The 16,834-nt window shown below is 39.2% G+C and overlaps 2 protein-coding genes across 3 annotated transcripts in view; one reads left to right on the top strand and one right to left on the bottom strand.

Annotated features, from left to right (window-relative positions):
* RBKS (ribokinase) overlaps window positions 1-3,374 on the bottom strand; it is an 83,649-nt gene extending 80,275 nt beyond the window's left edge. Inside the window, exon 1 of the mRNA XM_054568470.1 lies at window positions 3,244-3,374. Coding sequence (XP_054424445.1) covers window positions 3,244-3,332 — 89 coding nt within the window. The 5' untranslated portion in view covers window positions 3,333-3,374. The remainder of the gene's footprint in view (window positions 1-3,243) is intronic.
* A 380-nt stretch (window positions 3,375-3,754) lies between these two features.
* The window catches only part of BABAM2 (BRISC and BRCA1 A complex member 2), a 347,541-nt gene continuing 334,461 nt past the window's right edge, over window positions 3,755-16,834 (top strand). Inside the window, exons 1-2 of one of the 2 annotated variants that reach the window (XM_054568447.1) lie at window positions 3,755-3,826; window positions 6,563-6,714. In XM_054568447.1, coding sequence (XP_054424422.1) covers window positions 6,587-6,714 — 128 coding nt within the window. In that variant the 5' untranslated portion in view covers window positions 3,755-3,826; window positions 6,563-6,586. Of the gene's footprint in view, window positions 3,827-6,562; window positions 6,715-16,834 lie in introns of those variants that run through there. The other variant, XM_054568456.1, reaches the window with a different exon arrangement.

The following is a 16,834-nucleotide window of genomic DNA, read 5'->3' as shown; positions in this document are numbered from 1 at the left end:
AAATCCTTAGTTGTTATTCCTTATTGGCTTACAGTTAACAAATATACAGACTACAAGCTCTCAAATGAGCTGTTGATGAAAAGGGCAATGAATACTAGACAGAGTTAGAGGAAGAATGACATAATGGAGAGATAAAAGTTAGGAAACTTGGATTCCAGCTCTTGCTATGCCACTACTGGCTGTGTGATTTGGGGCGAGTTATTTAACCTTGGTTACCTCATCTGTAAAATGTGGATGATGGACTGACAGGCTTCAATGATCCTCTAAGTATTATAACCTTTTTGACTTTAAGCTTAACCACTGTAATAATGCCTCCTCCCCACCCCTCACCCTACCCCAAAGATGTCCACATCCTAATCCCTGGAACTTGTGTATCTGTTGTTACATGGCAAGGGGTAATTAAGGTTGCTAATAAGATGTCTTAAAAATAAGGAGATCATCCTGAATTAACTGTTTGGGCCCAATATAATCACAAGGGTTCTTATACTGTAGAAGAGAGAGGCAGAAGTGTGAATGCAGCTCCTACAAGGTGGAAAAGGCAAGGAAACAGATTTCCTCTAGAGCCTTCAGAAAGGAACACAGCCCTATAGACACGGTGATTTTAGCCCAGTGAGATCTGTGCCAGACCTCTGACCTCCAGAACTGTATTAAATTTGTGTTGTTTAACCCATTAATTTTGCGATTGTTACAGCAGCAATCAGAAACTAATACAGTCATGATATGTATCATAACTAGCAAAGCTGGACTCAAGCTTATCACAGATGCAGGGTTTTAACTAAAAATACTATATTCAGGTATGTTGTATAAGATCTTCAGAGGCAGAAGTAGTCAGATACCATGAGAAGCTTGTAGAAATGTCAAGGGAGAGAGCCTATGGGAATAAAATTTTTACTAGTGATTCGTGTGAAGAGTAGAAACCTTTTATGAAGATAGCAAGAGAAATTAGAGAGGTGATACACAACACATGACTTCAGTTTACCTATTTATAAACTGAAATAGTAAAACTCTGACAGATGCTAACATGGGTCTTTAATACCCCACCATCCCCAAAGTTAAATAATAGAAATTTTATTTATTTTTAGAGAGAGGGGAAAGGAAGAAGAGAGGGTGAGAAACATTGATCGGTTGCCTCTTGCACATGCCCTAACTGGGGACCCACCAGGATGATGGAACCCGCAACCCAAGCATGTGCCCTGACCAGGAATTAAACCAGTGACCTTTTGCTTTGCTGGACGACACCCAGACAAATGAGGGACACGGGTCAGGGAAAGTGTGTTGATTTTAGGAAGCACTATCATTATCTTTAATGTCTGATGGTCAAGTTTCACAGAAAGCTCAGACTTAGATTAACTCAGACTTAGATTTTCTTAGATTAAGAAAGTAGCTCTGAATTTTAACACTGACACTCTTGTTTATGGAGGTTACTTGGGAAAAATGTTGAGCTTCCTTACTCTTCTGTCACTTCACCTGTGGTAAACATTTAGCTAGATGGATTTCCCAAGGAATGAATTATTTTAGATGTCTAAAGGTTTATTGAAGGTTTATTCCTTTAGGCAACAAATTTTCAATATACTTGATGAAACCATTTCTACAAAGAAACGTATGCCCTTTATCTTCTATATAAAATTTAATGGGGACCACAGTACTTTTTTTTAGAGTCCTATTACTAACATCAATTACATAGCGGGCTGTAAGCCAGTGGTGCTCTGGAGAGCAGTCAGCAAACTGTGGCCTGAGGGCTGTTTTAGCAAGGCTTGGGGGATAGGATTAGTTTTTACATTTTGAAAGGGTTGTTTAAAAAAAGATGAGACCTACACCCTAAGTATTTACTATCTGGCCCTTTAAAGAAAGGTTTGCTGACTCTTGGTCTAGAAAAAGATGTGTAGGCCTCATCACAGCTAGATTGAATGTTATGCTCTGTCACCAAAGCAAGCACATCTATCCTGGCACAGTGTCTGACAAGGTAGTTCAAATATTTGTGGAAAAACAAAGACTACTGGCATTTAAAATTCGCCAGTTCCCTGTTGTTCCATTCACTTTCAGGTTCCTGGCAATCACTGTATTTGCCCCAGCAGTCTCTCCCCTCTCTGCTCTGCTTTTCTAATTTTGGCCTGGATATATGAACTTATAAACATTCTAAGCTATGTAAAATTAAATTGGTTATGTGAAGACCCTAGAATTATTTTCCAAGTAAAACCCAGGTGGTTTGGTGCAGGGATTTGGTGACTTATTTTGATTGTCCCAAGTCCTTTTTATTTGTTTCTAGGTTCTCTGCTCTCCTTTGGAAAAGTAAGGTTGCAGGGCAGATGAGGTCTTGCTGTAGTATGGCCTCATCATTAAAAAAATTTTTATAATATAAAAATAGCATTATATCTGAAAAGCTATTCACCAAAATATTAAACTGAAGCAATATGAGTGCTAGGATTTTCTTGGAATATATATATATATATATATATATATGTATATATATATTTTAACAGTGAATACTCTTTTTATAATCAGAAAAGCCATTTTCATTTAAAAAAAAGAACAAATTGAAAGGATTATCTTCAACTAATCTCACCAACCTAACTCAATTATTTCCATTTAGCGTATTTTCTTTCATTATTTGATCATTTTAAAAAATGGTTCTAAGTATTGTGTTTACCGGTTTTTATTTTGACTCACACTTGGTTTGCCATGGGTAACCCATGGTTACTATATTACTGTAAAATAAGTTTCAAATATGAAATACTGCAGGAATGTCAACGATCGATATGGTGAAAGGTGACCGATCATCGCCTTTTTGACCTCTGCTCCACTCATTTAATACAAGTTTAGACGAAGAATACCCAACCTGTATAGTACTCCGGACCACAAAACCCCTTATTTCCCTTAGTCCTCACAACAATCCATGGAGGCAGGCACACCCCATTCTTGGGGGTAAAAATGACTTGGCCAAACTCATCGGCTCGTCAGGAGAAAAGGCTCTGCAACCTGGTCAAGAAAACAGGAGCAAATCTTTGGAGGCGCTTCTAGTACCATTAGAGCATTCGCTACACCCTGGCCTTTATGTTCCCTCACCTGACAAACTTATCCTACATCCTCCACCTCATCAAGGCACCCTGCGGGCTGGGGAAACCCGCAGCTCTCTCCAAAAGCTGACCCTCTCCATCCCTGAAGCCCCAGTCCCAAGGCAGAGAGGAGAGCACACAGTTCGCTCCGTCCCCTAAGCCGAATTCAACGTTCTGACCCCAGACTAACCTGACCAGGTCGGTCATGCAGGAGCCCACCACCATCACCGCTGCCACCTCCTCCTGCCACTGCCTCCCGGGATCCCCAGACGCGGCCATTGCTCAAAGAAGGCGCTCTCCAATCTGGAGGATGCCCTTTACCCTTTGTCCGACCCCGTAACCAGAGACGCCGCTCCTACGCTCCCTAACTACCCGGGCCTTCCAGACGCCTAGGCGGGTCGCCCACCTGAATGCCCGAATAACCCCGCCCATCAACTGTCCCCAGTTCTTCCAGGAATTGTCTCCCTGCACCGCCTCTCCTTATAAGGCCCTTGTGATAGTTCCGGACTCCGCGCTGCTCGCCACACACGAGGAAGGCGCCGAGGAAGGAACTTTCAGGCACTGCGGGGACGCCTTCCCGAGCGGCGGCTTAGTGCGGCCGGGGACGCGCACGCCGCCAGGCTGGGCCGCAGAGGGGGCGGGGCGGGGCGGACGTCCGGGGGCGCGCACGCATCGGCCCGCGGTGCGCGCGCAGGTCGGTGCGTCGTTCGGGGGCGCGCTCGGGTAACCTGTACCCCAAGTAGTCGCCGGTTACCGAACGGATTAAGTTCCAGGTACCTAGACTGGGGCTGGTGTGGGGAGGTTGGATCCCGAGTCGCACAGGTGGCGCTGAGGACCGTGGTTTAAATATGCCCAGAGCGCGCCTCCCGTTCCTATGGAGAAGGCCCCTGTTCTAAAGATGCCCTGCTCATCCCCATCACGCTGGTTGCCTCAAAAAGGAGACCCCAAGGCCAGGAGTTACTCTTTCTCTTTACCTAGCCTGCCCCCTGGTCCCGTATTAACCTGACTTCCTCCTTCCCGCTTGATGGGATCCTAAAATTGAGGAGAAGGGAGGGTGCCCTTTTTAAATGTCTCCTGGAGTGGGATGGTCATTCTTTGGGTCTTAGCCGGCTTGTTTTGCTTAAATGCTGCCCCTTGGAGAAATTCTCCAGTGTAACTTCCTTCGTGCGTTTTATGACGTTGACGTGACGCAGCTGGACGCTACCCCTTTCCGTTCCATGACGTCAGCAGGGCACATGTTTCCGTGTTTGTCATCCCATCCTAATTGCAACAAACTGGACAACGCTTTAGACGTCTTTGTATTCCCCAGGAGGCCGATCAAAGGACCTCATGTGACCTTATTTTAAGGCAGCAGACACCTGTAAAAATTGTCTTTCTGCATTTTCTTCAGTAATATGTCAAAATCAGGAAATACAAATTCCTGACTAGCATTGAAGGGAAGCTAGTCACCATAAATTTTTGCCTGTCTGAGATGTATTACAGTGCTGAGATGTGTAAAAGCGGCTGCTGGGGGATGATTCCCCCAGCCATGCCCCTGGCTCAGAAGGGCTGCACCAAAGGAGCATCATCTGTTCTGTGACCTCTGATTTTGGAGTATTTTCTCCGTCTCCTTTAGAGAAGTCACAACACCTCATGGTTGAAACATTTTAACACTGCATGAAACCTTGAACTGTCAAAAAATAGTATTTTGGCTGTTCTGGAAACAAAGACAGAAATTCGTTCCTTAAGGTGTCATTCTAAGGTCATGACAGTTGCTGAAATGAAATGGGTTGTAGGCACCTTTAATCGTAGTTTGGATTCTGGAGCAGGTTTGTTCCCTTTAGCATTTGACTAGTGTCATTGGTCAGGTCAATTTCAGTAGCAGTCTGATTTGTTTCTAGTTGTAAAACAACCATGAGTTTAAATTCATGCCATCTTGTCAAAATTTTACAAGATGTTTACTTAGAAAATTCACTTTGCTCCTTTTTTCTTTGGTAATTAAAGTTATGTTTATTTGAGAGGATGACAGTAGTGTGCTTTGAGAGAGAGGTCTGGGTTTGAATTCTGGTCCTTCTGCTTGCTAAGTTGGTGACTTTGAACAAGTTCATTAGTTTTGTGGAGTATTAGTTTCCTTATCTGTGAAATGGATAATCCCATGCATTAGAAGTTTATTCTTACTTTGTGATGACATATTGGAATGGTGGAGGGAGGCCATCTGTTAAGTGGTCTGAAGAGGAGGAGCTTGTTTTATTTTTACAGAGAGGATGATTTAGGTTTTAAAGTATAAGGCTTTTACTGACTCAAAGATACCGCTGTGTGTCATCACCCAGAAGGATCACAGTATTATTATTTCTTGAAAGATCACTGCAGTTCTCCCCTTTATTACTGTCTGAAATGATTAAAACAGGTACTAGTTTTCAACATTTATTTCAGCAGGAACATGTAAGTTCTCATGTGGTATAATATGGAAACCAGAACCAGAACATCATTTACTTGTAACTTGCCGGAAATTAACTGCTTTTGATGTGGGGTTGTCCTTTCAGATTGAGGAAGAAAATGATCATCTAAGTTGACTTATTCACCTCTGAAAGTAGAGGCTTTCATTTAGAAATCTTTTAAGAGGAATTCATGTATTCTTTTTCCCTGCACCCCTCCCCCCCGTGGGTTTCCAAGTAATTTAGATATGATTTATTGGTTTCACTTTTGTATTTTCAAGTTTAAGAACTTCTTAGTGCCTTACAGTCAAAGCCTTTTAGATCTGTGTGTGTTTGTGTTGCTGAGTATCTGGCTAGGTGTATGTTTTCATGATTTAATTGTTAAGTAGATTTTCGCTACATCTATTCCTCAGGTATGCTGTCCTCTACCAAATTTTTTGAGGGCAGATTCTCTCCACACATAAGTATTTCTCTAGCTTTTGTCTCCTTGTTCATTTATTTATTTAAAAATGTTCATTGGGTGTTTAGTTTGAGATCTCTCCCCAGGAAAGAGATCACTAAACAGGTGGTTATGATACACTGTGCAGGGATAGTTATGAAGAGAAGTGTATCAGAAGAAAATAATTTCTAGTAAGTAACAATGGTAAGCAAGTTATGCTTGTTCTAGGTTTTTAAATAGTGTTATCAGCAACGTTCTTACTCACAGGAGGAGGATTCCTAACCTAGTGGTAGGTGGGTTTTGTGTGCTAGAGGGAGAGGATCGTCAGTGAAGGCCCCTGAAGGCCTCAACTAAAGTGGAATCTGCCAGTTGTAAAACGGAATGGGGCGGTTTTAAGTGGAGTGTGGCAGTATAGAGATCAGCTTTGGAAAGGAGGCGGGAATTGGATTTCAAGGGTTTCCACTGTGTAGCCCAGGTCCCAGGTAGGTGAGTAGCCGGGAGATGGTTTCATTGGGAGAGGCTGCTTAAGACAGGAAATGAGGCATTGTATTTATTCCTGCAAGAGAAACTTCTGTGTGCTGTGCCAGTTTTCAGGAAGCTTGTTACATGGAGTTCTTTTGGATACTCTGATCACCATTCTTTCCTTCTGCTTTCAGTGGTGATTTACAAGTCAAGTTAAAATGTCCCCAGAAGTGGCCTTGAACCGAATTTCTCCAATGCTCTCCCCATTCATATCTAGTGTGGTCCGCAATGGAAAAGTGGGACTGGATGCAACAAACTGTTTGAGGATAACTGACTTGAAATCTGGGTATGTAACAGAACCAATCCAACCTTTACCTAAGGAAAAGTCTTTTCTGCCAGACTCATAAAAATGGGCCACAGAAATTCATCAAGTCATGATTTTATCACATGTTGATTCAGTTGGTTTTGTCCAGTTCTCGACATTTTATGTTTTAAGTTGTTTAATTTGTGTTGTGGGCCATTCCTTTATGATCATTGCTTTGTGTCTTTTTGCCGGGGGGCAGGAGGGAGCATATATCTTTGTTAACAGGATGCCATGTTGTGTTTGGCAATGGTATTTTTCATTCATTGATTCATTTTCTAGTCATGTCTTCTGTAATCCAGTATGCACTATAAGAATTGGGTTTTGAGATTCTGAATTTGACATCATTTGATAATCTCTCCTAATAGGAAAATTATAATAGGTAGTGCAAATAAGTCATTTTTCATAATGGGGTTAAAATGGTAACGTCTCATGCCTACAGAAGTTGCATTTAAAAAAAACTCAAATTTTATTTTGAAATAAATTTAGATTTACACAAAATTTACAAAAATTCTACAGAAAATTAATATTGGTACCATACTGTTAATTTTTCTACAAGCCTTATTTGAATTTTGCCAGTTTCCCCATTAATGTCCTTTTTTGGTCCAGGATCTCCAGGATATAAACTGTATTAGTTGTCATGTCTTCTTAGTCTACCCAACCTGTGACAGTACCTGTCTTTGTCTTTCATGATTTTAAGAATAGCACTGGTTAGTTATCTTATAAAATGTCACTCAGTACGGCTTTGTCTAATGTTTTCTCTTTATTAGAGGGAGAAATAAAAAAAAAGAAGAAATAAATTTTTTGCAAGAGTACTACAGAAATGATGTTATACCATTTTCAGTGCATCACATCAGGGAGTACATGATGTTCATATATCTTGTTGCTGGTATGCTAACTTCGGCCACTTGGTTAAGATTGTGTATTCCAGGTTTCTTCTCTCTAAAGTTAAGTGTTTTTCCCTTTGTAAGTATCGAGTATCGTATAGAATGATGCTTTGAGACTGTGTAGATGTTCTGTTTCTCACATACTTTTGTCCATTGATTTCTGCATCTACTGATGGTTCTTAAGAATGATTTTCTGTTTCCTTACTCCTTCCACACGCATTAATTTCAGTTCTACTATAAAGAAGTGCTATCCCTTCTCTCCCGATTATTTATTTATTCAGGTATTTATTTATATCAGTATGGACTTTTATGTATTTTATCCCATGGGTTATAATCCAGATACTGTCTTCACTTATTTTATGACTCAGTGGGCTTAGCCTTTGTCATTAGGAGCTCTGTCAAGTTGGCTTTTGTGTCCTTTTGACGTATCTCCATAATTTTTGAGTACTTTCTTACTAGAAATGTTACATTCTTGATTCTCTATAGCTTTTCTTTTTAGGCTCTTAGCTTTTTGCCTCCTACAAATGATGCTATTTTTTGACTTAGCTAAAGACCTGGATATAAGGATATAGACTTACACTCTTTAGTAGTGAGATAAAGAAGACCAAGTTGGTTGGACATGTCATTAGAATAGTAGGATTCTTTTTAAAAGATCTGGGTTGCCTTCAATTTAATTAATCAATAGGAATGGGGTTTTTCTGGGGTGGTGAAAATGTTCTAAAATTAGGTAGTGGTGATGGTTATACAACTCTGTATATATACTAAAAAAGACTGAATTGTGCACTTACCAGGGTGAATTTTATGGTATGTGAATTATATCTCAGTAAAGCTGTCATTAAAAAGCAAACAAATCTGTGAACCAGGGACGTTTACTGACCCGAATGGAGAGGACATAAAAATAGGTCTTTATTCTCTAGTTGTCTCAAACATTCTTTTCAGAGATACTGAAGATATGACATGGGACTGATATCCGAAAACTGGGGACTGTTTTATGTAAGATAAATCTCAACTTCTTTCTTCTTTATTAGTATCCTAAGAGAACAGTTGGGTTCATTGACATAAAGGCACTTTGTGTCTTTTCTGCAGACTCCCTCTTTGGTGCTCCCAGATTCCTGAATGTTGAGTTGACTGTTTAAGTGCAAATAGTGGATCTGACGATAAATTTGAAATAAATCCACTAGACCTAGCCCTGTCTGACTAGCTCTGTGAAAAATATTTGAAATGGCATTTGATGACATTTAGTATTTATGGAATTTATATTATTCAGATTTAAAAAAGGAATAAAAACACCTCTACCCCACCTTAATAAAGTTGCTATACTTAAATGACATGAAAAGCCTTATTAGTTGAGAGCATTATTGATGCCTTTTATGTAGTACTTGTGTGAAAGGTCCAGGAATGTTCTTTAGAAGTTTATTAACAGTTCTTCCTTTAGTCCTTCCTTCAGCCTAAGTGTGAATTCCTCAAGTTCCTATAGTGAAACAGCGGCAGAATTAGGGAAAAGGATGGTTTCTTTTTAGTGTCCCTTTTGGCATTTCCCTTTCTTTTAATTTTTTATTTATAGCCCTGTCTGGTGTGGCTCAGTGGATTGAGTGCTGGCCTGCAAACCAAAGCATTGCTGTTTCAATTCCCAGTGAGGGCACATGCCTGGGTTGCAGGCCAGGTCTCCTGTAGGGGGCATGCAAGAGGGCAACCACACATTGATGTTTCTCTCCCTTTTTCCCTCCCTTCCCCTCTCTAAAAATAAATAAATGAAATCTCTTAAAATTTTTAAAATTTATTGATGAGGGAGAAAGAGAGAGAGAGAATGAGAATGGGAGGGTGAATAACAATTGGGATCCACATTTGAGACTTCTAATAGCTCCAAGGGGCATACCCCATAGGACACAATATACAAAGGAGGTATAAAATGAGGGCTACATTTTAGAAATTGTGAGAACCAGTCTTGCTACTATATCTACCTACTTGCTCTTGAAAAGATGAGGTCTAAGTATCTATAATTTAGGTCTGGCTTACAGGAGGAATAGATAGGTAAGAATCTATTCACAATAGGTTTTTTAAAAAGCAATTTATCTTTATTTCCCTTATGGCACCCAATCTTCCTGTTTTGTCTTAAGGCTGTGTATGTTTTCAAACTCCATTGCTAGGCTTTCAGTATTCTAAGGGTAGGGTTCTTGTTTAATTTATTTTTATGCCTCTGTCAGATACACTGGAGTGCTGTTGACATGTAGTATAGTAAGGAAGGGTTGAATGAATGAATGGATTAGATGTTTTCCTAGAGAAGCTGCTTGGTTTAGAGATCAGAGTGGTTTGGACTTGCTGCTCAGAAGCATGTTCATTGGTCTGGTAGTTTATTGCTTAAATTCTGTTGCACACAATCCTTATAAATGACATTCCCTCACAAATGAATTGATATTTTTGAAATTACAGAGCTGGGTTTACTGTTCTAGGTGGAATATATAGTGAGAGTTAGAGGGGCCAAATTTTTTAATTTTTAGGGAATTATTCCATGAGCCCGCTGAATGTTTATTAGCTCTCTGCTCTGTGTTAATTTGATCACGAGCATATGCTGTTTGTAAGATGCCATATTTTGTCATTTTTAGTGATTTACTATTCTTGAAGACGTCTGAGCGCTCAGTATTCTGGCATGAGGCCTGGCAAGTATAACAGAGAGGAAAGCAGAGAGGGCTCTGCAACCTGTGGCAGCTGAGCCTGAATATCTTTTTTCAGCATACCACAGTGACTCAACCTTATTGGCACATGGCTGTGTTTGGGGCATCTGCTGTGACATTTCATCCGCCCACAAGTACCTGTTGCATTTTTTGTCCATGTTCTGAATTTCATTACTTAGTTAAAAATAGATACTCAGGGTACTTGATTACTCAATAGAACAGTTTTAAAAGACGAGGGTTGTAAGCTTTGAAGACTGATCTCAATATGGCTGTATTACTCTCTAGATGGCAGTTGAATCTTTCTTTATTAGTCTGGTACTTGGAAGGAAGCTACTGACCTAGGAGGCAATTTTAATTTTAAGATGGGCAACTCCTAACAATTTAGTATCTAATCGTTCGCTTGGCTTTTTCATTTCACTTTCTTTTCTGTACTTTTCTGGTATCTATTTTCTTTTTCTCTGTGCGTATCTTTATACACTATATATTCAGTATGGATAGAAGCGTCTCTAAACAATATGTAGTCTTGTTTTGCATGTTTAATAAGTTCATACAGATGATACCATACTATATGTAGTCTTCTGCAACCTGCTTCTTTTGCTTAGTAGTAAGTTCATGAGAGTTATCTTTATTAATACTCCAGGTCCTAGTTCTTCCATTTGCACTGTATATAACAATTTTATTGTATGACTATGCCCTCAGTTTTCTATTTACTCTCCTACCGGTTAACTTTTATGTCATTTTAAATTTATTTTGATAAAGAATGCCATAATGAACATTCTTCTACCTTTGTGCAAGAAGATATATATGAGAATATTTTCTTGGGCAGAGTTTTTTGAACTGGGTGTTTTTACACTTAGTTCTAAAATCAATTAAGTGAGTCACTCCAACATTTAACAAATGAATGAAAATAGAACAGAAACTATTAGAATGTGTGATACATAATAAGAATAAACTCCTGTTTTGTGAATTTTTGTTTTGGTTAAGTAAGGATGCGTGCACTGGGTCAAAGGTAAAATATGTTTGTAATGATCAAAGAAGTTTAAAAGGTACCCTTCTAGGGCATAGTTCCAGGAATAAAATTGCTGGCTCTTAGAGTAGATGCATCTTCTATCTTACTGGATATTGCCAGGTCGTATCAATTTTCTTCTACCAGAAATGAGAGATACCTTTATTTTAAAGCCTCAACAATACTGTGTTGTCAGACTTAAATTTTTGCCAAGCTGATGGATGTGAAATGGTATCTCATGGTTTTAACTTGTATTTCCCTGATCACCAGTGTAGTGAAATGTCTTTTCATATCTTTATTGCCAATTCATATTTGTTTTTTGGGGAATAGCCTTCGCCTACCTTTTTAGTGATTGTTCATATTTTTGTATAGATTTTAAGACATTCTCTAAGCATTTTGGATACTGATCTCTTGGCAGGTATATGTAATACAAATATCTACATTCAGCCTGTGGTTTATAGTCTCAGTTTGGTGCTATTGATATTCAGAAGTTTTAATTTTAATGAAGTCACATTTATTAATATATAGGGTCTTGCACAAATAATGCCTCTTTTTTATTACAAAACCCTAAGTATGTAATTCTGTAACACAATAATATCACACTCAAGTGTACCATATGACATTTTAGGTGAAATGTTCAAAGTAAAACCATAAAGTATTACACCCATATTATTACCCTACCAACCACACTCAAGCAGGTATTACTTCTGCTGGACCCTGTATTTTTTTTTTAGATTTGTATTCATGTGTGTGCATTTGTAAGAGAGAGAAAGGGACCATTTCAGGAAATTCTGTTCTGCCGGAAAGTAGTAAATCTTTCTCTAAGAATTTTAAAGTTTATTTTTTTTCCTTTTTGGTTTTTAAATAGAAACTTATATTTTCTATAAAGTGTGTTGTGTGATAGGGATGTAGTTCACCCTGCGGCCCCCCCCCCACCCCATCTAGGTAATTGGTTGCCCAGCATCCCTTATTGAAAGGGTCATCCTTTGCCCATGGATCTGCAGTGCTACTGCTGTTAGGTCAAGTTTACATCACATATGATCTATTTCCAGGCTTTCCGTCCTGATATGTCAGCCTCATTGTCCTTGTGCCAGTTCTGCACTGTCTTAGCTATTACACCTTTATAGAATGCCATGATAGCTGGTAGGAAAAATTCTCCTTTTCTATCTTCTTCTCATTCTTAGAATTGTCTCGCTGAGCCATATATTCTAAATGCTTTTTGATAACCTCATTTAAATAGTTGCATAGTGTTTTCTAGGACATACCATAATTCAGTTAACAACACCCCCCTTCTTCTTCTTTTTTTTAAAACTCACTGAGAAAAGGAAGTGAAGAGAAACTGACCTGGTGAGGGGCTAATTGAGAACTGATGGTCAGGAAAGCTCTGAGGAAATGACATTTAAGTTGAATCATGAAAGACAAGAATAATTCAGTGTGAAGAGCTGGGGAAGTTGATGGGAAAAGAATACAGTGTGCAAATGCAGGATAGAGCTTCACATATTCAAGGATCTGCAAGACCACGGTGGTTGGAATGTAGTGACAGAGGGTGAGAGGGGAAGGAGATTTTAAAGATTGCCAGGGGCCAGATTATGCAGAGACCTGGTGGGCTGTATTTGGAAACTCTGAATTTTATTCTGGGTGGAATGAGAAGATGTTAGAGGATTTTAATCAGAGTCACATGATCTAACTTATATTTAAAAAAAAAAATCACTGGTTGTTATAGGGAAAATAGCTTGTATTGGATAAGGCAGACTAGTTAGCTGTCCATTACAATAGACCAGGTGAGAGATGATGGAGTCTTAGAATGTGGTGGTGGTGATAGAGATGGAAGAAGGGAGTAGGTGGACCGTAAGCTATTTAGAAGGTAAAATCACGAAGCTGCTGAATGTGGGATTTGAGAGAGCTTGAGTAAGTGGGTAGAGGGTCCTGCCGTCTGCTGAGGTGGGAGGACTGGCAATTTTGACTGATAATTTGGGCAGGTACAGAAGTCTAGTTTGCAAATTACCTTCCTTTCGAATTTTGGAAGGCTTGGTCTGTACTTGTGGAGATCCTCAACACACATACTGTTGTAGTTTCAAGGATGCAGTATCTTCTCTTCTCTGTAAGGATATTAATTATGGTTTTTGTAAAAATCAAGGTATAATGGACTAGTTAAAGTTTTAAACCCCCCACCCCTCATACCTTGCATTATCTGTGGTTTGCGCTGTCTTTCATGTTGGTGGCTTTCCTCCAACTCATGATTCTTGGCTGTCTGGGTCTGTTAGAGAGTGAGGCTTTAGAATGTGAACTGAAGCTGTGTGCATAGGTGGGCTTGTCAATTACTGAGCCTCAGCAACCTGGCGCTTTATTAGGTGATTGTCAGATTCATTATCTGGAGATCTGCTCTGAGGCTATCAAAAATAAAAGTGCCTAAATGGATGCATATATTCCTATGTGTCAGCAAAATTCCAATTTTCAGGCTGAAGGGTATGTAAATTTTAAGACTTTCGATGTACTTAATATGTTGGTATAGTTATATGTAAAGATACATAAACATGCATATTACATTTCTCTCCAGAAATACATCATTAGTTTATACTCTTACTAGCAGTGTATGAGGAGGCCAGTACCTCTACAGTTTTGATAATATCAGTATTATAAATTTTATAAGATTATTTGCTAACTCAGTGGGTGGACATTGTATTTAATTGCTCTTTTATTTTGGTTTATTTATTGGCGTGCACACATACATGCATGTAAAAATTATCAAATGGTGACATTTATCCATTTGTCAGGTGGGGTATTTGGTTTTTTCTTACTTCTTTGCAAAACTTGTTATGTGCTATGAAAACTGATAAGGTTGAAGGATGAATGGGCTCAGAGATGCCAACTTTATTTTAGCAGATAGATCTGGCAGTTTTCAATTATTGGTAAAGATTGAACGTTGGTTGTCTTGAGCAGAGACATGCAGCAGTTCTTAACAGAAGTTGGACGACTGCCTGCCAAGGCCTCTTTAGAAGGTGTGCAGACTAGAGTAGGACTTCCGTTGGAGGGCGGAGACCTAGTGTGGGCAGTGAGTGGGTGGGATTGTACATGTTGCAGGGCAGAATTTTTGCCAGGGTTTGGGGTGCTTATCTAGGTCCTAGAGCACCCAGAAACCCAGGGAACGAGTGCAGGGTGTTGATACTGTGAGTGCTGTTACTGAGTCCAGGTTGTCGTTCTGCGATTATTTCTTGGGCTTTTTTAACCAAAAGTTCCCCTACTCCTTATGCCTCAGCTCATACCCTTTTCTACTTAGATCTTTAAGCAGGGTAGCTGCCTGTTCACCCTTCTTTTAATTATAATAGTGTCGTACGGTTATTTCAACAGTTTATGGATGTCTAAACATCTCAGAGTGCTGTCACTTCTATTTTGTTCTTAGTATTTTTGCAGAAAAAGTCAAAACGGACTATGAAATCACTGACTTTGGGAACTTTTGCTAGGATTCCAATAGTGTTCCCATAGAGTCTGGATGGTAAGTGCTAGAATAAATCTGGGTCTGGAGTTTTAGGTGTTTCTGAGTTTTGGGCTTTTCATGCCTTGCAGTGACTTCATTTCTTGGTGATTTCATTTGACATGTAGGTTGTGGTAAGGTAAGAGCTGAAGGGAAGTAGCCAGTCTCACGTGTGAAGGAAAGGGGATAGAAAATTCATTTAGTTTATTCCTGTCTCTGCTTTGCATTGTTCAAGGAAACAGAAACTCACTGCTACTGTTATCTTTGTCCCCTCTGTTCTGTACAATTTTAAGGCGGTAGTTTTTGACTAGCTTTGTTTCATTAAAACAGGATGTTAGCCAAGTCCTTCAAGACGAGAAGGTCAGTGAGGCTCTTCTAGCAGACGCTTTAGGGTTCCAAGTCAGTGATTCCCGCGTGGGCACTGCTGGAGTGCCCCGTACGCCTTGAGCCCCTGTACATCGGGCTGCTTTTTTGCATCCATGTTATTTGACTAATCTTGTTTTTTGGTGCCATGTTCTTGAGAAATAGTTTTGTAATCGTCCTTTTCAGGGCCACATTTCCTGAGTAATTTGGTTATCTTTCAGATGGCTTGTTATGAAAGTAGTTTTTCCCATTGACCTTGCTTCTCTTGACTTTTTGAAAAATATATCCTTTTTGTTTTCTGAAGAGGTTTTTTATCTCAACCTTTGCTCTTCCCAACTTATTGATAAGAGATTTGAATCAAGTGGAAGCTTCGGAGAACATTTTGCTCAGTTCCACTGTTAAATAGGTATAGTGCCCCCAGGACAGTTGTTTTTTCTATCTACAGACTCCTTATAAGACTCTTCATTTAAAACCCAGTATTTGAAATTTTTCGTGGCTCAGTAAATTATTACCATGTTCAGTTTGAGGCTTAGTATGTACTGTTTTTAATGTGGTACGTTGTATGTAACATAAATTTATCACTTTAGCCATGTTTTTAAGTGCACAGTTCAGTGGCACGAAATACATTTCCATTGGTGAGCAGCCACCTCCACTGTCCACCTACAGGGTCTTTTAATCTTGCGAAACTGGAACTCTGTGCCCATTAAACAATAACTCCCCCGTCCTCCCTTCCCCAGCCCTAGGCATTCACCCTTTCATTGTTTGCCTATGGATTGGACTACTTTGGGTGGGAAATTATGCAGTGTTTGTACTTTTGTGACGAGCTTATTTTACTTAGCATAATGTCTTCAAGGTTCACTCATGTTGTAGCATGTATTAAAATTTCCCTCCTTTTGACGGCTGAATAAATATTCCATTATATAAATATAACACATTTAGTTTATCCATTCATCCACTAATGGACACTTGGGTTGCTTCTACCTTTTGTCTTCTGTGAATAATGCTGCTATGAACATGGGTGTGCAAATATCTCTTTGAGTCCCTGTTTTTAATTCTTTTGGGTATATTCTTAAATGTGGAATTGCTCAGTCATACGGTAATTCTGTGTTTAATTTTTTTGAGGATCCTCTATACCATTTTCCATAGTAGCTGTACAATTTTACGAGGGTCCCAGTTTTCCACATTCTCACCAACACTTCTTATTTCTTTCTTTCTTGGTTAAATTTTTTTTTTAATAATAGTCATTCTAATGGATGTGAGGTATCAGATTGTGGTTTTTATTTGCATTTCCCTAATGACTAGTGACTTGAGCATCTTTTCCTGTGCTGATTGGTCATTTGTATATCTTCTTTGGAGAATTGTTTATTCAAGTCCCTTGCCCATTTTTAAACTGGTTTTTGTTGTTGAATTGTAGGAGTTCTAGATGCAGGGTCCGGCATAAGTAACACCATTGTTTTGTTATGAACTCTTTTATTAAAATATTGTAAGCATATAATTCTATAAAATAACAGTATCACACTCAAGCACATAATATGACATTTTAGGTGAAATGTTCAAATTAAAACTAAATTATTACACCTATGTTATTACCCTACCAACCACATTCCAGCAGGTGTTTCTGCCTGACCCTGTATGTTGTGGATACCAGTCCCTTGTCAGATACATGATTTGCAAATTTCTTCTCCCAGTCCATAAGTTGCCTTTT

The sequence above is a fragment of the Pteronotus mesoamericanus genome, unplaced genomic scaffold (genome assembly GCF_021234165.1).
Source record: "Pteronotus mesoamericanus isolate MK-2021 breed Mesoamerican mustached bat unplaced genomic scaffold, CSHL_Meso_final contig_101, whole genome shotgun sequence".
Classification (NCBI taxonomy): Eukaryota; Metazoa; Chordata; class Mammalia; order Chiroptera; family Mormoopidae; genus Pteronotus; species Pteronotus mesoamericanus.
Note: the sequence above shows the minus strand (reverse complement) of the source record. Positions and strands in the feature narration are given on the sequence as shown.